At 41.7% G+C, this 23,930-nt stretch overlaps 1 protein-coding gene across 3 annotated transcripts in view; it reads left to right on the forward strand.

The window, feature by feature from the left end:
- LOC126237277 (dual 3',5'-cyclic-AMP and -GMP phosphodiesterase 11-like) overlaps positions 1 to 23,930 on the forward strand; it is a 359,136-nt gene that overhangs the window by 87,732 nt on the left and 247,474 nt on the right. For 2 of the 3 annotated variants that reach the window (XM_049947210.1, XM_049947211.1), the window contains exon 2: positions 16,702 to 16,728. The exons of the other annotated variant lie outside the window; for it this stretch is intronic. In XM_049947210.1, coding sequence (XP_049803167.1) covers positions 16,702 to 16,728 — 27 coding nt within the window. The remainder of the gene's footprint in view (positions 1 to 16,701; positions 16,729 to 23,930) is intronic. 3 annotated transcript variants of the gene reach the window in all.

A 23,930-nucleotide genomic window follows, 5' to 3' on the forward strand; every position in this document is an offset into this window, starting at 1 on the left:
GAAGAGCAGTTGAACGGAATGGACAGTGTCTTGAAAGAAGGGTATAAGATGAACATCAACAAAAGCAAAACGAGGATAGTGGAATGTAGTCGAATTAAGTCGGGTGATGCTGAAGGAATTAGATTGGGAAATGAGACACTTAAAGTAGTAAAGGAGTTTTGCTATTTGGGGAGCAAAATAACTGATGATGTTCGAAGTAGAGAGGATATAAAATGTAGACTGGCAATGGCAAGGAAAGCGTTTCTGAAGAAGAAAAATTTGTTAACATCGAGTATAGATTTAAATGTCACGAAGTCGTTTCTGAAAGTATTTGTATGGAGTGTAGCCATGTATAGAAGTGAAACGTGGACGATAAATAGTTTAGACAAGAAGAGAATAGAAGCTTTCGAAATGTAGTGCTACAGAAGAATGCTGAAGATTAGATGGGTAGATCATATAACTAATGAGGAGGTATTGAATAGAATTGGGGAGAAGAGGAGTTTGTGGCACAACTTGACAAGAAGAAGGGACCGCTTGGTAGGACATGCTCTGAGGCATCAAGTGATCACCAATTTAGTATTGGAGGGCAGCATGGAGGGTAAAAATCGTAGAGGGAGACCAAGAGATGAATACACTAAGCAGATTCAGAAGGTTGTAGGCTGCAGTAGGTACTGGGAGATGAAGAAGCTTGCACAGGATAGAGTAGTGTGGAGAACTGCATCAACCCAGTCTCAGGACTGAAGACCACAACAACAACAGCACAGATAGCGCTACAGTTGCGCCCACGACCAGATACGTATTTGTTGTTCTCAACGAATGTCACCATTTACTACATTTACGCTATTCATGCTTTCAGCAGGTTGGTCGCTATTGTTTTTTGAAACGTGAGTGTTGCGTTTGCGGTGTGTTTGCCGCTACGCGCCTTGTGATGTAAGTATTTTCTATACTTGTGTTTTTCTTTCGCCTCAAGGCTAAGTATTTTCTATACTTGTGTTTTTCTTTTGCCTCAAGGCAATCTTTCTTTTATATTAGTATATAATGAATATTCGAATAGAATCAAAGTTCCCATATGCAATTTTCATTACTTTTTACAGACTTGGATATTGATTTGCTACAACATATTACTTTTACAAAGACATGTGTTTCATTAGGTCTCATAAAAGCATGGAAATGGAGAAAATGAAGGCATTTGAGAGGCACCGTCTAACTGTACGTCCTGAAGTCTATGAGAAAGTACTGCGAGAATTGTCAGAAGAAGAATTACAAGAATTGTCAGATTCATGCGAATCTGAGTCGGAAGAGGAAGTTACTGAAGAAGAAAACCACAGCAGTGACTCCGAACAATCAACAGAGGAAACAGATGACCACCTGGTTGAAGAGGGGAGACAACAGAGGATTACCGATTTTACATAGGAAAAGATAAAGAACTATTTCGATAAGTGAACCGCTTCCTCCTCCTCCTAAAACCAAGGCCAAGAACCTCCTAAAATTTTTGCCAGGTCCGAAAGCAAGTGCTGAAATTACGGAAAAAGAAACTGATGCATTTTACCTATTTATTACTGATGGGATGGTTTTTTTTCCTTAGGTGAAAAATGTAAAACTAATTGCGGTACAAAAGCCGCAACGCACCCACTCATGGAAGTATGAAAGGTGCGCCCACCGAAGGGTTAAACCAACATCTTCGCGAATGCGTACCATTCATTCTGCCCCATGTAACGTTGCCAGTACTCTCATTTTCGGTAGCTTGTAACTTTAAGGTAATGTGGTTTGTGGCAGGGGAGACAATGCGAAGAAATGAGTACTTTCTATATGGTTAATACAGCTTTTTAAAAAAGTTTACCCTGATTCTGAAGCTATCGTTACAGCTCCCATACACAGGGTTACTCAGCTGTCCCAAGCGCTGTGATGTACGCAATCTGCAGCACCCTCAAAAACCAAGTGCGAAAATCTTATCTTTTCTTGTTCTCTGCGTGCGAACTGTGAGTCCTACAGAAAAAATGAGCAGGATCTTTTTGTAGGAAATTTAATATAGTTAAATTTTCAACCGGGGTATGTTTTTGCTAGAAGTCACAGTTTTCGAACTACTCAAGAAAACCGCATTCGAAGGTCACTTTTGTACGTTGTTCTTGAATAATTCGAAACAACAGCCTCGAGCGAAAACGTATCCCAGTACAAAATTTAAACTCATTACATATCCTATGAAAAGGTTCCGTTTAGTTTTTCGTTAGGACTGATAGTTTGCACGTAGCAAGCGAGAGAACACGAAAATCTTGCATGTGGTATTTGAAGGTGTTTATATATATATATATATATATATATATATATATATATATATATATATATCAAATGGGCCATTCATTAGCGACCAGTCGCCATATCATCCTCTGCCAATGGCGTCAGTCGGATGCGGAGTGAATGGACATCAGGTCAACATTACTCTCCCTTGGCCAATGCTGGTTTCTCAGACTTTGAAGCTGCTATTCCTCCCTGAAGTGGCTCCTCTCCTCAGTTGGATAGCGAGGCTGAATGCAGCTCATTGCCGTCCTGTCACCAGGGTTCTGGGAGCTGAACGTAGGTCCTCAGTACAGCAGCCACACTGACCGCATAGCTGTAGAGAAGCATTCTTACGGGAGATAGTACTGGTCAAAACTAGTTTAAGAAGCTGTTATAACCATAAGTCCGAAAACAAGTTCTTGTTGAGATATGGGCCTGCGGAGCACCTCCTGTTCTGTTAACAGACAGGTGGCTATCATAAAACACCGTATCTCGAAAAGTCTTTATTTCCATTCACATGCTTGTAGGTATTTAGTTTTCTAGTTGTGACTAGTGCTGTCTCGTGTAAAAATAGACACACTTTTTCTTTCACACCATATACAGGTTTGGAACTGCTAAATCGAATGGCCGTGGCTGGCAGAATAACGTAGTTATAAATCCCCCGCGTCTTTCTCCGTAGAAAAGAAAGGGCTTGCAAATCGTTTTATTCTACTCTGACATCTTCCAAAACTACCTTGCATTTCTGTTTTGATCTACATGCATAGCCGGGAGATAATTCTGTTTCTGTTTCTTTCAGTGATGTTTGACTAAGAGAAATTTTTAGCCCAAAAATTGAATTTCGGTCGCTTAGTATTTTTGCTACTTCATTGCGAAGCTGTGAGATTGACAGTAACGAAAGAAATTTTTTTGCTTCTTCTTTCCCTTGTTTTGGTAATAAGTCATATTTCTTATGATTTGGAGGATAGTAGAGCGTTCTGAATTTTATCTATGGCTTGTGCATTCATATTTTCATAAGTACTCTCTTCCTAAAACAGATTCCACTTTATTGGTGTCTGCTTCAAAACTTAACAAAGCATGCTAATGCGTGTCTAAGAAGCTACGGAAATGAGGAAGTGAGAGAGACGGCGAGGATGGGGGAGGGAGGAGGTGGCTTAGGAAAGTAGGATGCAAAGGAGGACACATTACATACACCCAGTGCAGTACTATCGCGAAGCTCATATCGGATTTCGTATTGGAGAACACATTAATTACACCTGGTATCACATTCACACTTAATTTGTTGGTAAAGCCCGTTTTACACGAACGAGTTTCTGCTCAAAATCGACTTCTCGAAATGCGTGCACCTTTCGTGCCTGCGTGTAAATCAGCAGCTAACCACGACGTGAGTGTGTGTATGACGTCAATCATTTATAGATCGTGCCGAGTGTGTTCTAAATTTCCGACTATGCTGCACGCTGCGCATGCTCAGAGACAAGAACCTATAGCGGCGTCTGCTCGAATTGGAAGTTTGCCTATTCTGGTCGATCTTACTCCTATTATAGATGGAATTTTGTGATTTCGTGCCTTTTTAATCACTATTGTGTTGTTTGCTTTGTTTTTGTGACACACTGAAAATTTACACAAGGTCCTTGTATTTTTCCTACTAGAGAGACGAAATATCTGAAAACAAAAATTATTTACGTTTTACAGAGAAAAATCCTACACTTGGATAAATAAGAACGAAAATAGGTAAACGTGTTTTAATGAAAATTGATTCAACAGTGAGAAAGACTTACTGGACGAGAAAAATAATTGTGTTGGTACTTGGCACTTAGCAAGGAAACAAGATACAAAGGCTCTATATATTGTCTGATGCGTTTCCAAATATATATTTTCTCGGGGTAGTAAATAGATACGTTCTGAAACGTTTGGAGGGCACTTTTCCTATTCTTTCAGTTCTCAGGATATTGAACAATTTACCGCAAGACTAGTGACAAGAACTTCCCCTAAGCATTATGCATTGGTCGTTAATAAACTCTGTTGTCATTGCTTCTTCATACATTTTGTTACTGTATTTTCGACTTTTTCGTAAAAAGGATAGTCCCTCAGAACCTCAGTTTCATCATTCAGGTGCCAGCAAAAAAAAAAAAAATGGTTCAAATGGCTCTGAGCACTATGGGACTCAACTGCTGTGGTCATTAGTCCCCTAGAACTTAGAACTACTTAAACCTAACCAACCTAAGGACATCACAAACATCCATGCCCAAGGCAGGATTCGAACCTGCGACCGTAGCAGTCGCTCGGTTCCGGACTGCGCGCCTAGAACCGCGAGACCACCGCGGCCAGGTGCCAGCAAACAGCTCCCACATCATCTGCAATTTTGGCACTGACGTGTAAATGAAAATGACAATTCAAAACAGACGAGAATCAGTACGGGAATAAAACGCCAGAGGCACTGCAGTAGATGCACTTGTTTCGACTAATCAATAGGAAAAAGAAACTCTATCGCGTAAAAAGGGGCTTAAGATACTGGACTCGCACCAGAGGAGACTGCAATTCAAGTAGCATTCCGGCAGGCCATCCAGGTTCAGGTTTCCCTTGGTTTTCCCAATCTATGCTGTTAAATGTTGGAATTATTATTTTTAAAAGACACAGCCGAGTTCCTATCCTATCTTACCCTTCACTTTTCCGAGTTTGTATTCCGTGTCTAATAAATAACCTTGTTGAGGCATTAAATCCCATTCTCATTTCCTCAGATTTGTTGTTGCCTGCGAGATTGTGCGTCATTTCAAATTGTTGGTGGACTATTGCGAATTTCTCCAAATACAATACGTACAAACTCAGCCAGATAAAAGGCTAATAGGATAGAAGATTCAACTTTTGGGAAATTGGAATTGACAGTGTAATAACAGATTTGGGCCGCCCGGTTAGCCGTGCGGTCTAAGGCACAGCTTTCCGGGCGGGAAGGAGCGCCTGGTCCCCGGCACGAATCCGTCCGGCGGACATGTGTCGCGGTCCGGTGAGCCAGCCAGTCTGTGGATCGTTTTTAGGCGGTTTTCCATCTGCCTCGGCGAATGCGGGCTGGTTCCTCTTATTCCGCCTCAGCTACACTATGTCGGCGATTGCTGCGCAAACATGTTCTCCACGTACGCGTACACCACCATTACTCTACCACGCAAACATAGGGGTTACACTCGTCTGGTGTGAGACGTTCCCTGGGGGAGGGGGTCCACCGGGGACCGAACCGCGCAGTAACACTGAAAGAGTGGTTCGGTGTGGAGCGGCGGAGGGGTGAAGAGGACTGCAGTGGTCGTCGTGGGGTTGTGGACCACTGCGGCTGCGGCGGGGACGGAGCCTCTCCGTCGTTTCTAGGCTCCCGCTTAACAAACAATACAATACAATAACAGATTTGATAGTGTAGCGCTTTACAATCCAATTTACGAATTCGTCGCTGCTACGCAGTATTGTGTGGACCATAGCCGTGGTCGCTTATCAAATGGTTCAAATGGCTCGGAGCACTATGGAACTTAACAGCCGAGGTCATCAGTCCCTTAGAACTTAGAACTACTTACACCTAACTAACCTAAGAACATCACACACATCCATGGCCGAGGCAGGATTCGAACCTGCGACCGTAGCAGTCACGCGGTTCCAGACTGAAGCGCCTAGAACCGCTCGGCCACACTGGCCGGCGGTCGCTTATCAGTCTTTACTTTACGCAGCAGACTGCGAAACGCTACGGGACTCAACTTTAATGTAACTGGTATAAAATCATCAGTTTTTCGGGGCTTCCTCTTAATGCAATAAGCGAGCGGGCAGAGTTCGTTAACACCCAACATTCTGGCGCAAAGCCGATTGGCAAACGCCAAGGCTCGTGAAACATCACGAGCGGCTTATTTTACCCTTTGTCTTTCTTCGGGCTCAACTATTCCGGTAATAATGGCGACGGGTGTCGTAAATTCGTTCGTAAATCCTGATCTTCATTTGTGACGAGGAATATGCCCCGAGAACAATAGGGGGACGAACGAGTCTTAGTAAATCTGTGATTAGGAATGTATGATTAGGAATGTAGAGAGGCTGCATAAGTGTAGTCTATTTCTTTGTTGGCTTAAGTACTGAAAGCAGGTTCATATGGATGTAGCTCGCAGTAGTTAACGGAGAGATGAAGAGGCTTGCACAGGGTAGAGCAGCAGGACACTGCATCAAAATGTTTTTCAAACTGAGGCAGAAGAAGAAGAATAAGAAGAAAAAAAACATAATTCCTTTGCCAACAATTTAAAGAGATCTCGAATATAAAGTAATCCACCAGAAGATGAGTAAACGAAAATCCTTGGAATGCGTTTCAGTTCGTCATTGCAGACAGCGAATAGAACATGATGGTAGCTTTTTCTTTTAGAGAACGCAATCTATAACTTCGCTATACGTTGCAAGTAATTTTGGTAGGTGATAAATAAAAGCTGTTGAATTTTGAGTACGGACAGTGCCCGGTTACGAAGGCGTGCTGAAAAGTAATGCCACCAATTTTTTTGTGGGATAACTCTTAAAGCTGGTTAAATAAAATAAACTTTATTAACATTCTTCATCTTTATTCTCTTTGTCTACATATTCCATAGTCACCCTGGCGATGAACGCATTCCTTCCAACGAGACACCATTTTGTTGATACCGTCACTGTACAATTTTTGACTTTGTCGACGGAATTACAACCTCACCTTTGCCTGTACCGCTTTATCGCTATCAAAGTTAACACTCGAACGTACTCTTTAAGTTTTTACGGAACAGATGAAAATGGGATGGGGCCAAGTCGGAACTGTATGGAGGGTGATCGATGACAGTGAAACCCAAGCGTCGGATTCTTGTGGATGTCGCAGCGTTCGCATATCGTCTGGCATTTTCATGCTGAAGGAGCGAGTGCTCCGTATGTGAGCGAACTCTCCGAATTCATACTTTCAGTTTTCTGAGGGTCTTTCACGCACAGAAGGAACTACCTTACACACCTCCACGTTACGGGCTACAATTTGGAGCCCTCGAACGGCAAAGAGTTGCAACTTGAGACAGCGAAGCCGGAAGTTGACTGGGCAATACGCATGACATGTATTAACTCAACTGATATTGAGAGCCGAATAAAAAATACGGAGACAAATCTTTTTATCACGCCCTCGCGCAACTAAACTTGATTGCGTTTGCGTCAGTGGCTCTAGATTTTGCTTACTTACGTTTGTCTCCAAGTTTGCGTCTTCCTTGGCAACGGAGATTATGAAATACACATAGGCAGCAGTGCTAGCAAATGGTTATCAAAATAAAGGACGCATATTCATTTTCTAGCACGTAATCGGCGCGAGCTGGTAAATGCAGTTCAATCGTGCTTTTCATCTATTGTCTCTTAACTTAGCACGAATTCACTTTCACTGCAGTATCCGATATGTTACATAATCAGTTAATCGAAGGTCGTGGATGCAAAATTATACGAGGGAAGTATGTTGGAAAGAGCCCATATGAAGTTCCTGTTGCCTTTCGTGTACAGAGCACAACAGTGTGCAAATTGTTCAAATGGCTCAGAGCACTATGGGACTTAACTTCTGTCCCCTAGAACTGAGAACTACTTAAACCTAACTAACCTAAGGACGTCACACATATCCATGCCCGAGGCAGGATTCGAACCTGCGACCGTAGTGGTCGCGCGGTTCCAGACTGAAGTGCCTAGAACCGCTCGGCCACTCCGGCCGGCAACAGCGTGCAAGACGATGACCGTATACACAACTCATTGCGAAATATCAGAACTGAATATAAGTGAACGAAAACTCTATCTCACTGATCTGAATTGCCTGATTCTGAAGAGGAAGTCAGTACGATGTAAATTAAGAGTCGGCGTTAATACAAGAGAATAGTGTGGTTAGACGAGTCATTTTTCACCATCTAGCAACTGTTCGACATTTTCAGACATGGAGATGAGTCTATCGTGGTATGGTTCCCGGTTTCATGGTACTCCGCAAGGTCGAACATAGTGAATGGCCAACTTCGTCCTGTGCTGCAGATGTTCGCTAATTAGGACGGCGTGTTTCAAGGTAACCATGCTGCTCCAGCCTCGTTGATTGGTTATCAGGCGAGGTTTGATAGACAGCACTAGACCTGAACATTATCAACGTCTGCAGGTGTAGGTGCAGAGAATTTTGCTGCAGGTTTCTTTTATCACTGATGGAAGGAAGTCCTGTCTCACGTATGGTACAAAATTACTATGTTAATCGAGTGTGTGCATCCATGCTGCAGCCAGTCGTAGCAGCGTGACAGAAGAAAAGTGGACCAACGGCGTCTTAATTGTGTTCATTACACTGTTTCCATCGTATTGCTAACCCTATATTTTCACGGCAGATCTTAGTTGTTTTTCACAACGAGCTCATTAAGAGCAACGTGTATTTGAATGTTTTCTACCCGCCCATGTAAAGGGGTTTCTCCAAATAAAACTACTGTGGGCAAGAAAGGAAATTAAAAGATGTAGCTTTTTTGCAGGTCTGACAGGAAATTACGTAGTAGAATGCATTTAAAGCTGGGAATATTCCATTGTTTCTGTGACAGTATTAATCCCAGTTGTATGTCTTTGTAAGACATTTCTTTTTTTCAACCAAATGCAAAGCAACTATGCCACTAACGAAGCTGCAGTTTTTACAGCTGTCGAAGTGATGCAGGTTGATAGATTACACGAGAGAATTTATCTACTTACGCTTCACTTAATTCAAGTGGTCAGTAACTTTTAAAACATTACCAGAGTGGAATATAAACTACCCCATTAGGCACCATTCATCCTATTACAAGCCAACAAAGCCAACGAGAATCTGAGTTTCAAACGCATTTTTCGTGTCAAAATGGAAACAGTAAATTTTTTCTCTTCGTAAAACTGCTTTCCTGAAACCGTAGAACGGTATAATTTTACTTGAAAAAACAAAGTTAGTGGCTGTTCTTCGGTTGCGAAAACAAATTGGGTGTTATTTGTATGAATTTCTTGTTACTGTTCGTCCAGGGAGAAAATACAAGTTCAGTCTTTATGTCTGGAGACATTATTTGCGAAAATAAATGCCTAACATTGTTTCGTTTCTCCAAATAAAACTACTGTGGGCAAGAAAGGAAATTAAAAGATGTAGCTCTTTTGCAGGTCTGACAGGAAATTACGTAGTAGAATGCATTTAAAACTGGGAATATTCCATTGTTTCTGTGACAGTATTAATCCCAGTTGTATGTCTTATGTGCGAAAATAAATGCCTAACATTGAATTTCCGTCAGAGGAAAAAGCTAAAAAATTGCTCATTCGGCTGTGTTTGATGTTATTTTTGTCGAATTGTTTGCCACGGTGTGCGAATAGTTTTTGCACCCGATGGAAAATCACGCATAAAATTGATACGGATGAGGTATAGCGGCTGTTGGCACTGATTCGTATTACTTGTTCATAGAGCGTTTCAGTTAAGTGCAGGAAAGTGGGCAGCTACTCGTTACAGTATGGGGCCATTCATTGTCTACGAAAACTTAAGTTCTACAGCTGTGGAAACACACATCAGTGGCGAACTCTTCACTTCGTCTCGATACAGGAACATTTGATTTCAGTTCGTGAGGGTATTTCTGTTTTGTCGGTACAACTTTAAGAAAATGCGTGTTATTTCGCTTTATTGAAGTAAAGCATCATAGTGGTCTGTAATTACAACTGTTATAATTTGATTTGTTTTTAAAATCGAACAGTAGTTCGGTAATAGTTTCTTCTTTTTACTTAGGGTAATTTCTGCTGGGTTGACATCAGGAAATGCTGTCTGCTAGCACTTCTTACAAATATTCTAATTTTCGCTGCTTTGCAGAGCTATGCTTTTTTTACGTTTTACACAGCACACTTTTTCGTACGCCACTATTTACTGTTTATTTGTATACTTCTAAGTGCGTATTGTGTTTCGTAGTGTTGCCAACATTGGCGCTACTTTGTCTTTGACCTATAAATTGTTTTTTTGCTTTTTGTCTGTGGTTAATTATATGTGTGTGTGGTTCTATTTGAACTGTGGTGTACGAATAAGTGTTCTGTCTAAAACGTAATAAAGCATGCATAGTTCTGCAAAGCAGCGAAAACTTCGACTACAAATATCAGCGTCTAATAAAGAAAGGAACCAAAGACGTTCTAGCAGACGGCGTTTCCTGTAACCCAGAAACAAAGCAGAAATTACCGCACGTAAAAGCAAACTAATTGTTAAAGAACAGTTTTTAGACCTTAAAAACAAAACAAATGTGAGTATCTTTAATTAGAGACCACATATCATGCGTTACTTCAATAAAAGTGAAATGCGTCTGGCGAGAAAAACACGTATTTTCTTGTTGTTATAACGACAGAACAAAAATACCCTCACGAATTGTTACGCAACTACGGACAACATGGCCACACAAATGAGAAATTGGTTCAACTTGTTTCTCCTCCCCATGAAGGTCATTAACGCTATTATGGTTAACAACGGGGCGATTGCATTTATTTACTCGTTCCGAAGTGGCAACTTAGGCTTACCTTTTGTATAAGATGTCTGTTTCAAGGTTTCCACCCGTCTACGTCTTTCAAAACCACGCCTGCAGCTCTGGTCGTGGTGTTGCACTGCAGATTGTGGTAAGAAAACGTGTCAGAGGAAGTCTGTTCCGCAGACCGACTGGTGTTGCATCACGCCGGTCGAAAGGAAAACAAGAAATACCGCAGCTTCCATGAGAAACCCTTTGTAGTTTCCAGACAACAAGTTAGCTCTGGCGCGCACGACCTCTTTTTCACTCTCTGTGATACCAACTTGTCAGTAAGCTGCGGATGAACATCTTTCCACCTGCCTTACATCGCCTCATCGCCAAATAAAAATGTATTATTCTCTTGAGTCATGAATGACATACACAGAACCCGAGGGAGTTCGCTTAAAAAAGGTTTTTACATTAATTTATCGAACTCGAGGCTGCGTAAAAAGCGCCATGTTCTGTCATGTTTTCTGTGTGAAGTGCAGCCATTAATAAAATAATATTGCGTTAATTAAAAGACTGAAAACTGGAGTAAGCCAAATAAACCACACAGAATGACGATGGTAATATTAAAAATGACAGCCGTACGCCATCAATTTATTATGATTTATCGAGGTAGACACATTCGTTTATTTATTTGCTATTTTTATGGACTTTTCATTAACTTTAGAAAATGGCAAGGCACAGCATATTCGTATAGCCAGCTTGTTATAAAACTGATCCATCAGAATTTTTAAAACCCCAGGTATTGGCCATTTGTTGCTAGCAGAGCTGCCCAAAATTCATTACATATTAGCGCCATGGGTTAGTTAAAAAAATTCACATTTTTTGTCAAGAGGTTTTAAAGTAGATGTGGTAGTCACTTGTATTTCAGTAAAAGAATTTCGTTTAACACTACCGCTGCGCGGTACGATCATTATTCAATACATTCTCTCTCTCTCTCTCTCTCTCTCTCTCTCTCTCTCTCTCTCGTTGCCCAGGGTATTAACCTGAAGATTGTTTTGAAGTAGTACCCCATTGCTTTCGCTTGCGTCGGCTGGGGTGGCCGAGCGGTTCTAGGCGCTACAGTATGGAACCGCGCGACCCCTACGGTCGCAGGTTCGAATCCTGCCTCGGGCATGGATGTGTGTGATGTCCTTAGGTTAGTTAGGTTTAAGTAGTTCTAAGTTGTAGGGGACTGATGACCTCAGAAGTTAAGTCCCATAGTGCTCAGAGCCATTTGAACCATTTGAACCTTTCGCTTGCCGGCTAGCTACAGCTCTACTCTACAAGCCACTGTGAAGTGTGTGGCAAGAGGATACTTCCAGTTATACCACCAATTAGGATTTCTTCCCGTTCCATTCCCGTATGGTGCTGTGGAAGAACGATTGCGTAAATGCATGTGTTGGGAGAACTAGACTAACCTTGTCTTTATTGTTCCGACTGGAACGTTATGTAGGGAGCTGTAGTATATTTCTAGAATTCACACTTGATGCTGGTTCTTGAAGCATTCTAAGCCGGTCTTTGAAAAATAGTGGACGTTTGTTTTCAAGCGTCTGCCAGGTCAGGTATTGTCTGCATTTACGTAATACTATCCATTGGGTCAAACAAGCTTGACACCTTTCGTGCTCCTATCTTACGTTCAGTATTCTCCGTTAGTCCCTGTTTTGGTTCTATACTCTTGCGCGGTATTCTAGGGTCGGATGCACCAATGTTGTGTAAGCAGTCACATTTGTTGGTTCACATGGCTCTGAGCACTATGGGACTTAATATCTGAGGCCATCAGTCCCCTAGACTTAGAACTACTTAACCTTAATTAACCTAAGGACATCACACAAATTCATGCCCGAGGCAGGATTCGAACCTGCGAATGTAGCAGCAGCGCGGTTCCGGACTGAAGCGCCTAGAACTGCCCGGCCACAGCGGCCGCCCCACATTTGTTGACACGTTGCACTTTCATAATATTCACCACTGGACCTGATCACATCTCTTCCTTTAGACGGAATGAGCATAACGTGATGATTCCATTTCACATCCCGCACATTGTTACACCCGGGTTGCCTTATTCTAATTGTCACCCTTTGATATTTTTCATTTATTTCAACGCATTTTGCGTTTCGTGTGAACGATGTTTTCGGAATCCGTACTGGCTGGCATGGAAGAGTTCAATCTTATCTTATTGTGTCTGAGTACAGAATGTATTCTAATATTTCATGTATGTAGTTTATAGGATCACTTCTGTTGCTCTTCTTGTCGATGGTTGTTAGCTGTGCTTCCTTTCAATTATTCGGCATAGTGTTTTGTCAGAGCAATCAATCTATTAAGGTTAAAAGAGTGCTAACTCATTCACAGTTTCTGTATGTAATCGAGATGGTACCATCGGGCTCTGGAGCCTTGTTCTACACTTGATTTCAGCAGTTATTCAGTACCGCAACACTAATATTTGTGTCGCACGTTGTTGAAATGTTGAGAGAATTTAATTGAGAAGGTACTCCCGTATCTCCCTTTGTAAAGGAACGTTTGTAAACCGAGTTAAGCGTTTCTACTTCTGCGGCACTATTTTCAGTTTCAGGCCTGTCTTTCGTGAGTACCTGCGCGCTGCCGTTTGTGCCATTGGTAGCTTTACATAGTACCAGATGTTGTTAGCGTTTTGTGACGGGAATTTCGATGAGATGCTCTTAAGGTATTTATTGATCGCCAACGTGTATCATTTTGCATCTCTGTATGCATGTGTTGTTTTACACTTTTGTGTGGAATATTCGCTGTTTGTGTATAAGCTTATTTACAGAACCACCATGAACTCTTCTACATGGATCGTATCTATCTAGTGCTTAATGCACTATTTTTCTAAACTTGACCCACCGTTCCAGTAAATACTCATACCCACAGCAAAAAGTTTCTAACTCTCACAACTGTAGTTATGTAATTATTGTTGGATGCTTAAAGTATTAACGTCAACTTCATTTATAATAGTATTTAATGGAAATATAGGAACTAGCGAGCTCATATGTTCACTGAAGTTTTTGGTTGCATCTAGTAGTTAACATGGTGGTCAGTAACAGGATGCAATTAATATTGTGACTTCAGCTTCATTTTATGTCTCGCGAGATATCCTTTACATTTCAGCATAAATACTACGTCCCATATCATTCTCGATTTCTCTTATACGCTCGGACAACCATCTGTCACACTTTTCAAATTCTTCTATTTGGGTTTATATTTTTGAATGGTAGCAGCTGCGTCCTTTTGTCTTTTGCAATCATCGCTAGTAAGTCTTTCTTGCATCTTCACCATTTAATCGAAGTTACGTCAGCTTCCCACAGAAAGTAATGTTCTCAGTTTTAAAAGGTTGTACAGTTTAGTACGTATATACACAACATGAATCAAATACTATACCAAGGTTGACATCAGCTCAAGACGTTGAAATCTTTAGTTTTGTATAATTCTGATAAACAGCCCAGCAATTCAGAAAAAAATATTTTGTGATAATCATATGAAGATAAATGCCAAGCAAGTCAAGTCCAATTTCAAATCTCCAATCTGCTGTTTAAAACAAATGGACTCCACTTCCCCATTTCCTTTTCTACTAAAAATTATATTTTTTAAGCATAAATATTTTCCGCGCCTTCAAACTTCAACGTATTAGTTTATAGATGGCCAGCATAGTTAAAGTAGTAACATTGCAATAACGTGAAAGAACGTAAAGGGTATATGCGCCTCTAACTAATTAGTACTCTGGTAATAAACTATGACGTACAGAATACGGATGTGGTGCCTAACGTATGATAATCTTCGAGCAGAATCGTGGAAACCAGAAAAAGGTTGTTTCTTTCAACTAAGAATGTGTTGTTATACCATCGGCCCAATACTGAGAATATTGTTTTATGAGTTTTAATTCATTGTTATATAAAATGTTGTTCTATGTTGTGTATTTACGAAATACACTGAGTAGAATTTCTTCAGTATTAGCATTAGTGCAGTTTTCCTTCTTTTATACGCGTAAAGCTTCAGGTGTCCGCCTACGTAGTTGAGTGGTCAGAGCGGCTGGCTGCTATGCGGAAGACGCGGGTTCGATTGCTGGTACTGCCATGGATCTATGCGCGGGGGGAGGGGGGGAGGAGGAAGATACGGTGGGCGATGCACAGTGACCAGTTTTCGTCCAGAACGCTGGACGAGTTCATTCGTTTGTTCAGAAGGAGAGGCCAACAGTGTTTGCCATCTTTCTGCCGGTCGGCGATGGCAGAATCGAGGCGCATGCCCTGCGATCTTTTTCAAATGATTTTACAGAAACTATTCGGTAAAAAATTTCATTTTTGCGTTACTTACAGTTTTGAATGTCAGGTTCATGATGGCGTGCCCATCATTTCGTTAATTGTCACAGTTATTGCGATATTTACATGGACGTAAGCCACTGCGCGAAATTCGAAAAAATTTGCCATGAAAACCTGGAGTCGCTATGATTTTGCATTTGGTGCATGTTACATAATATGTTGTTGCATATGAAATTTAGCTAACATATTGAGGTTTTCTTTAGACTTGGGTGGAGGGCTCTGTCACCAATTTCGAGAATACTGATCTGATGTAGCACACAAATTTGCAATCGCGACGCTCCAGCGATAAAGCTACAACATTCCTCATATTTTATAAATCGTTTGAGATATCGAAATGAGATTTTGGCAAATGATAACACAAAGAGGAGAGTATTTTGCTGCATGGTAATTATGCAGAACTGCGTTATCTACCGTGTTTCTCCACTAACTACAGACTTTTTTGGTGAAAGAACGTAATTTTTAGGGGCTATCGATAGCTGGAGAAACGAGAAATGCTATGGGTTTTGGAATAACATAAGTGAGTACTTTACACACCTATTTTGTACCGACGATGTGCTTTTTTGTAATATACTGACTTTACTTTTCCTCATTTCCTCACTTAATAAACATAATAAAGCACTGTTTCAGAATTCTCTCGCAGATACGTCAGCACAACGTGTTAATGAGATGACACTGTGTAAACTTCGCTGTGTTCTGGCAAAAGAAGGAAATTTTAACATGGCAACAAGAGAAATCCGTAAGTTTTATTCAAAATTCGCCACTCATGACGCTTGTGGAAGTTACAAATGGTTAACAAGCCAGGCGAAAATAAATCGCTGCATTTTCAGCAGAATTCTTTTTTAATGGTCAGCATGTAAGTGTGGGAGTGAGCGGCTCCACTTAATATTTACAGAAAATGTGAGCGTAGACATCAGTTTAGAACGGCACTATCGCTACAGCAGCTGCCCGTTATCCCCACCACTACCGCTCTCCCCATGCGTGTTCTGCCGACTGCAGGTCTACCGGTCACGCTATTCTGCATGGTCTATGTGGTGGTGTACTCAGCCTAGTGAGGCCAGCGACTACTAGATGGATGAGTAGCAGTCCCAAAGTCAAAAAACCCGACGACGACTTGGAGAGCAGTATGCTGACCACATGCCCCCCGTACCACAGCCGATATCGCCATTGGCAGAGGATGACACGGCGGTCGGTCGTGACCGAAGGATGCGTCTAGGGCCAGAATGCAGAACTCTAGTTTCGTACAAATATGTTCATTTCTCTCTTACTTCAGCAATATTAGCTCATTTAGCATTTTAAGAAAAAAAAAGACAGTATTAAAAATAGCCAGAACTAGTAAAGCCTGAACAGACATCACCGAATATTCAATCAAAAGCATTTGTGTCGAATTTCTGCAAAAACATAGTGAATTCACGTTCGTCAGGCAACAGCAAATGAAGACATAGGTAGAAGACGAAACAAGCTCTGCATTTGGATGTTGGCTGGTGCAGTGTACTTTCAACAGCATGAAGAGTTTCGCCTACGTTTTGAGAAATTTTTTTGAATGGTGCCCACCGACTACCACAACTTTGTATACTGATATTGCAAAATTGCTGTTATTACTATATTGTCAATCTACTTTGAGCTGATTTATTCTTTGTTGTTTGCAGGTGAGTGTCTTCTCCAGTCGTTACACTGTAAGTAGAATTTTCCTTTTCTTTTGTTTTACTTATATTAATTTTTTAATTCTTTTACTTCTAAGTGCAATTTATATAATAGATTGTAAGTTATCGCTATAAGTATTTTGATTTAACAAAATGTCTCTGTGAAATTCTTTAAAAATAAATGGACTTCGTTATCTCAAGATACAACTGGAGGTCGCAAAAGTTCGCCACAGTGTACACAGAACTGATTTTGTGACTGTCTGCTGAGAAAAAGTAGACAGACACGTGAGTGTTAATGAGTCGATTAATTTCTAGAATATGCAACGTGAACCCGAACTCAACCTATAAAATTTCGGAGGCTGATCAGGGGTATTTTCTCAGTATTTTGCCTTAAGGGACGCGTGGTCTACAGTGGCTGTTTCTAAATAATAATATAAGTACGATTTTTTCATTTTCTTCCTTCAGTTAATTTTGTTTTTGTGACAATACCTGTAATTTGTGATCACCAAAACGTACAACACGAAATACAGAGTAATGTAACAACTTTCAGACCTATGCACTGTTACGGTGTAGCGGTTGTGTCGATGCAGGAACTATTGTACATAGCGTCGCTGTGCTGTTATTCCATTAAAATGGTTCAAATGGCTCTGAGGACTATGCGACTTAACGTCTGAGGTCATCAGTCGCCTAACTAACCTAAGGACATCACACATATCCATGCCCGAGACAGGATTCGAACCTGCGACTGTAGCGGTCGCTCGGCTCCAGACTGTAGCGACTAGAACCGCACGGCCACTCAGGCCGGCTATTCCATTAAAACTGGAGAACCCATACACGAGGTGTATATCGGCCAAGTCGTCATCAGTATATCTATCCACACAGAGGTGTATCATAGTTAATCTGCAATTAACACTGTCAGAAAAAAGGCCCGAGACGGTCGAATAGTACGGACGGCAAGTTTCAGGGTAAAGAGTAGAGTAGGCATTACCATTGTCAACAGCAAGAACCATTTATAAATAGGACACCAGTGTTTCTAAACAGATACACAGCGCATACTGTCGACAAATATTTTCAGTGCATGACACATAAATAGAAAAAAGGTCAAAAGGCATCATACGAAAAGCAAATACGTTTTAATGAAACATCGAAGACAACGTGTCCTTAGCCGAGCGGTCTAGGGCGCTGCAGTCACGGACTGTGGGGCTGGTCCCGGCGGAGGTTCGAGTCCTCCCTCGGGCTTGGGTGTGTGTGTTTGTCCTTAGGATAATTTAGGTTAAGTAGTGTGTAAGCTTAGGGACTGATGACCGTAGCAGTTAAGTCCCATAAGATTTCACACAGATTTCAACATGTCAGCAACGTGTCCCTTATACCAAAATACCCAGAAAATATCCCTGAACAGCCCTTGAAATTTTGTCACTAGAGTTCAGGTTCATCCTGTATAATTAGCAGACCAGGAAAATATATATATTTTTTGGACACAGGATGTAAGCTCTTTTTCCAGAGTTAAAACTATATTGATTTACTTGTTACATTTGTGTTGTTGTTATTATGTATGCGACTTGTCGGGACCGAGCGAGGTGGCACAGTGGTTATCACACTAGACTCTCATTCGGGAGGATAAAGGTTCAAACCCGCGTCAGGCCAACCTGATTAAGGTTTCCCGTGATTTGCCTAAATCGCTTCAGGCAGGCAGCGTGATGGTTCCTTTGAAAGGGAACGGCCATCTTTCTTTCCAATCCTTCCCTAATCCGATTGGACCGATGTCCTCACTGTTTATTCCCCTCCCACCCAAATAAACCAACCAACCAACTCGTCGGGACTGATTATAGTTCCAGTGACCCTGTTTTGCTGAAGTACACCACTAGAGAGTAGATCAGTGCACGAGAATGAATTTGCCGTGAACAGAAGGGGTGCTGGTAACACGGTTAAAAGCAGTGATAAAGCCGAGCATTACATCACCGTTATTAGTTCGCATGAAATGAGCCGAAGACTGTAAGTTAACAGTGCAATTCTTTTAAATACCGTAAGAGAATACGGCGTATTATATGCGTCCTGTAGTGATTACCTCATCATGACGTAGCTAATTACTTGCCATTCTCATTCAGCAGTCGCTGTTGTGGGTGGTCCTAAGCAATCAGATTGAGAGTCTGGTTGACTCAGCTTTCATCGTATATTCCGTGCGCGCGTAGACCGCCCACACACGGTGCCGTATAGTCTGGGGACAGCGCGTCTCTTCACATCCTTCATTACGTCATTATTGCTTGAACGTGTGTGTGCGTGCGCGTGAGAGAGAGAGAGAGAGGGGGGGGGGGGAAGGGAGAGGGAGAGTGGTGAACGATGCCTCATGCCACTGAATGATTTGTCGGTCCCACTGCAACGGAAACAGTTGAGTATTAGATTTCTGCAGCCAGTACATATGCCGCTGCAGGGAGTGTCGCTTCCAGCAGTTTTTCCGACGGCAAGGTACCTCGCTTGTTCGCAGACACCAGTCGCACCGCGGTGGTCAGCTCGTACAATAGAAGCCACTCGCCCCCCCCCCCCCCCTCCTAAATCTTCTTTTATCGAGGGCCACAAATTCTGCGGAGCGCCCGCCCTGAATGCCGGTCGGCTGAATTCGCTGAAAATTAATTTTCGTTCGAAAATTGGTGGTCGTGTGGGAAGACCAATTTGTTCATTGCCATTCCCCGTTCTGCGGTAGGAGTGATATTTTGTCGTCCTGCGCTGTTGCTCCAGTGTACTAATTTCCTGTTGTGGTTTCGTAGGACTTAGTCGACTACCTCAGAAGTTCCCTGTGTTATGTAGGCTTCCAAAACTACGGTGTTGAATACTGCTAGATCGAAATAAATGGTTGGAATCCCGTTAAAAGTCGCGTTAAGAAGTATGCTTTCTTTATTGGTGGTGACTAGTTTCGGACATTGTCCATTTTCAAACCGTTTTTCTTCGTATGTAATTAAAATACAGACAAATACACATGTTCGGAAATAGCGACAACAGACAACCTAGAATGGCCTTATATGTGGAACTACATGGATTGTCATTCTAGAGTGTCTGCTGTACCTATTTCCAAGCGTTTGTCTTAAACGGTATTTTAATTATTTGAGAAGACGGGTGGTTTGAAAATGGACATAATGTCTGGAACTAGAGACCACCAGTAAATAAGGTTACTTCTTAATGCGACTTTCGACGGAATTCTAATCATTTATATCAGTGAAGGAAAAGTTACTGAACTGTTTAACTGCATCGTACTGGAGGTTCGTGAAAAATTACTAGGGTGAGCAAACGATAGTTTATTGTAGCTGCTTTACTGTCACACTATACTACTTACATATGTCACAGTGGGTTAATTGGGACCTCTCTATCTAACAGGCACCTTAAATTCCACCGAGCGAGGTGGCGCAGTGGTTAGACACTGGACTCGCATTCGGGAGGACGAAGGTTCAATCCCGCGTCCGGCCATCCTGATTTAGGTTTTCCGTGATTTCCCTAAATCACTCCAGGCAAATGCCGGGATGGTTCCTCTGAAAGGGCACGGTCGACTTCCTTCCCCATCCATCCCTAATCCGATGAGACCGATGACCACGCTGTCTGGTCTCCTTCCCCAAACAACCAACCAACCAACCTTAAATTCCACTTTACAGAAATTTCGTTTGTAACAAGAAGCAAATTGACCTTTCCCGTTGCTGCTGGGACTAGCATGGTATACAGGGTGTCCACAAAGTCCCTGTACAACTTCAAAATTTTATTACAACGGCACTTGTTGAAATATTTTAATAACATTTCTTTTATTGTAATCAGTGTTTATAAAAGTTTTTTGGACACTGCTTAATAGACCTCTATATGGGCGCCTTTAATTGCACATCAAGACGGTACTCTATTTCTTGCCATGTTCGCTGTAGCATTCCGTCTTCAGTGGTGGAAATGGCTTTACGAATCCTTTGCTTCAAGTCAGCAATGTCCCGCATCCATGTTTGATACACGATATCGTTTACATAACCCCATAAAAAAGCCCAAGGAAGTGATATCTGGCGAACTCGTTGGCCAAGGAAATGGCCCATCTCTCCCAGTCCATCTGCCTGGAAATATTTTCATTGAGGAACCGACAAACATGGAGTCCCCAATGTGGTGGTGCACAATCTTGCTGGAAAATGATGGTTCGTTGTAAGTCAGTCAATTGTGGTGCTACATATTCGGTCAGAAGGTCGACGTAAACATCTGCATTAATTGTTTATTCGTGGAAGAAAAATGGACCAATTATTCCGTTGCACATGATTCCACACCACACATTCACTTGGACTATCCCGGTGAGGCTCCCTAGTCACATGGAGGTGTTCAGAAATCCAGATTCTCACATTGTGTCTGTTTAATGTCCCAGAAACATGAAAAGTTACCTCGTCACTGAAACAAACTCGACTGAGGAATGCTTCATCCTCCGAAAGGCGTTCCATCATGTTGAGTCCAAACGCTGTCCGTTTTGGCTTGTCATTTGGCTCAAGTGTCTGTAACAGTTACACTTTGTAAGTGTACAACCGTAAGTTCTTGTGGAGGACCTTATGCACAGTTGAACGTGGTAGTTGCAACTGTCTGGCAGCAGTGCGGGTTGACTTCGTAGGTGAATGAGTGAAGACGTTTAAAACGCGATGGATGTTTTCCTCGGATGTTCTTGGTCGCCCCCTCCTCCCTTTATCCAACACTGTCCCTGTCCCTATAAATTTTTTGTGCCATGCACGGATTGAATGGCGCGATGGTGGATCTCTTCCATACTTCGTTCTGAAGTTTCGTTGAGTCTGGACATCCGATTTTGTCTCGATAAACCAGGACACACTCTGTGCCTCCTCTTGAGGAGTTGTCATTTTATAGAGGTTCAGTTACTTCCATCAACATAGTATCTGAAAAACCAAATTTTAGTATATATAAAAACTTTACTAAACAGTGATTACAATTAAAAGTAATTTTGTTGAAATATTTCATCAACGGCCGTTGTAATAAAATTTTGAAGTTGTAAATGGGCTTTGTGGACACCCTTGAAGAGTAGGATATCTTTTGAAATGATTATTGCGAAACATTAAAAGAATAAAATTGCATATATCTACCAAGTCAGTAGAGTAAGCCTGCCGGACAACTTTTAGGCACACAAGCAACCAAATACTCGTACACTGCTGCATATAAAGATGGTTTTGGACTTTTTGACAAATCGCAGCATATTTTTATTTAATATGACAATCGGTGGCGTTACTTAATATGACGAAAGGAATCGCAAAATGTATTTCATTATTTGAAGCAATTTCTGCTTTCATCACAGCAGTAGTTTTCTCCGTAGTGGCGTGGCGAGCTCCCTTCTCGTCACATACGTTCCTTCCAGTTTTCTCCACGTCACTCTGCGCAGATTCCTTCTCCCTCCATGTCACTGATTGCTGAAACATTGTTGTTTCAATATCATTTTTCATCCTCAGTCCAGAAGTATCGCTCCTGTTGTTGCCTCTTTTATCTTAATCACAGAGGTAATGCTGACCACCTTCGCCATTCTTAACCTAATGGCTGTATAAAGTATGGTTGTAAATTATGCCTTTCATTTTATGCATTGTGTGCTGTGCTAATACATAAGTAATGAGGAAGCCGTGGTTAAGAGGAAGCCGTGGTTAACTTTAAAATAGTACCGCATGGCATTAATCTTCCTAGTGATATAAATGCATGAATGAAAGAGCTCCACAACAAGTGTTTTGGCGCCGTACAGAAATTTTAGCCCTTTGCTTCAAGCTGACAGCTTTTTGGGGCCAGGTCTCCAGTCATCTTGGAATAATATCACTGCCTAGTGGAGCTGGGACGAATGATTGTAGTCCTGCCTACAGCAGTTGCGCCGTTACGTCCTACATAAATAGAGAATATAAAATTAATTCATAATAACAACTACGTGTTTTTGTGGTAGTGTTCAGACTGGATCCTTCGCAGTATTATGGCATGTACCAGCATAAGTCTTGTAGTAGTAAAAAGTAGTGTAAGAGGGAATTCTTTCAACGTTAACATCCATGAAAAACGTTGACTTATCTACTATAATCTGACAATTACTTTCAGCTTTTATATCGCAATATCAACTTTTTCATCGTGTTGTTTCTTGAAGTTTTCAGTAATTAACCTGGTGAAGTTGTGTAACTTGGCTCCCTTGCGATAGATAAACTAGTGAATTCTCTGGAAGGAAGATTAAAATTTAACACCCCGATGCAGACGAGGTTATTTCAGAGGGAGCACAAGCTTTGTTTGGGAAAGGAAATACGCTGTTTCTTTGTGAAGCAACCAGCCGGATGCTTGATGTGAACATTTGGCTAAACCACGGAAAGTGCGCAGCATTTTTTCGCGAAAGATTACGGAATTGTATACGTTAAAAAAAGTTAAACGTACTGTCCGTGGATGACATGACACGGAGTCGAACCATCGTCCTCCTGAATGTGAGGCTACAACTCCTTATCGTTCGGTTAGCGTGGGCTCTATATGGGTTTCTGTCAACAAGAAAAGTGTGAACTTCGGCAGCAACATGTGTTAATCTTCTGCGAAATTACAATTAAGAAGTTTCATTCCAGCTGCTGAGATGACACACTGATGAAAGGAGTAGACTTGCATTCAGTGGAAGGGGCTTTCTAACCCCTCCCGAATACCAGACAAGATTTATATAAATACCTTCAGGTGAATGCTGCGGATGATTCATTCAAGGCCATGGCTGATTCTTTCCCGTTTGTTGTTCAGGTTATTCAGTGCTCACCTTGTAATGACCACGATTTTGACAAGCAGTTTAACTTCTTTATTTTTTAGATACAGGTGCGACAGGCATCAGCGCTTGGGACATGAATACGTAACGATGACTCTGATGCCACGTCAGGAAACTGATTGTTGGGAGACAAGTGCGTGAAAGACTCTGTTTGGTATCTCATGTGTACAGGACGAGAATGTAGTTCGATATGTCACTGCGTTAATGGGCCACAATTATCACGTGTAATGGAACAGGACGGGGCAAGACTACTTTCACTTCGTGCTAATATCATTAACGCATTTATTTACTATCCATAAATGAGGAATTATGATAGTAAGGCTTACTGTAGCTGCAAATACTTTCAGACTTACACTGCCTCTCCTACGTGAGGTTTTCGCGATAGCTGTTGATGTCAGTTAAGAACGCAGTAACCGATCGGCTATTTAGCTGCGCCGTTTACAACTCCGTAGAGATGAGGAGGAACTATTCCTGGAGT

The sequence above is a fragment of the Schistocerca nitens genome, chromosome 2 (assembly GCF_023898315.1).
Source record: "Schistocerca nitens isolate TAMUIC-IGC-003100 chromosome 2, iqSchNite1.1, whole genome shotgun sequence".
Taxonomy (NCBI): domain Eukaryota; kingdom Metazoa; phylum Arthropoda; class Insecta; order Orthoptera; family Acrididae; genus Schistocerca; species Schistocerca nitens.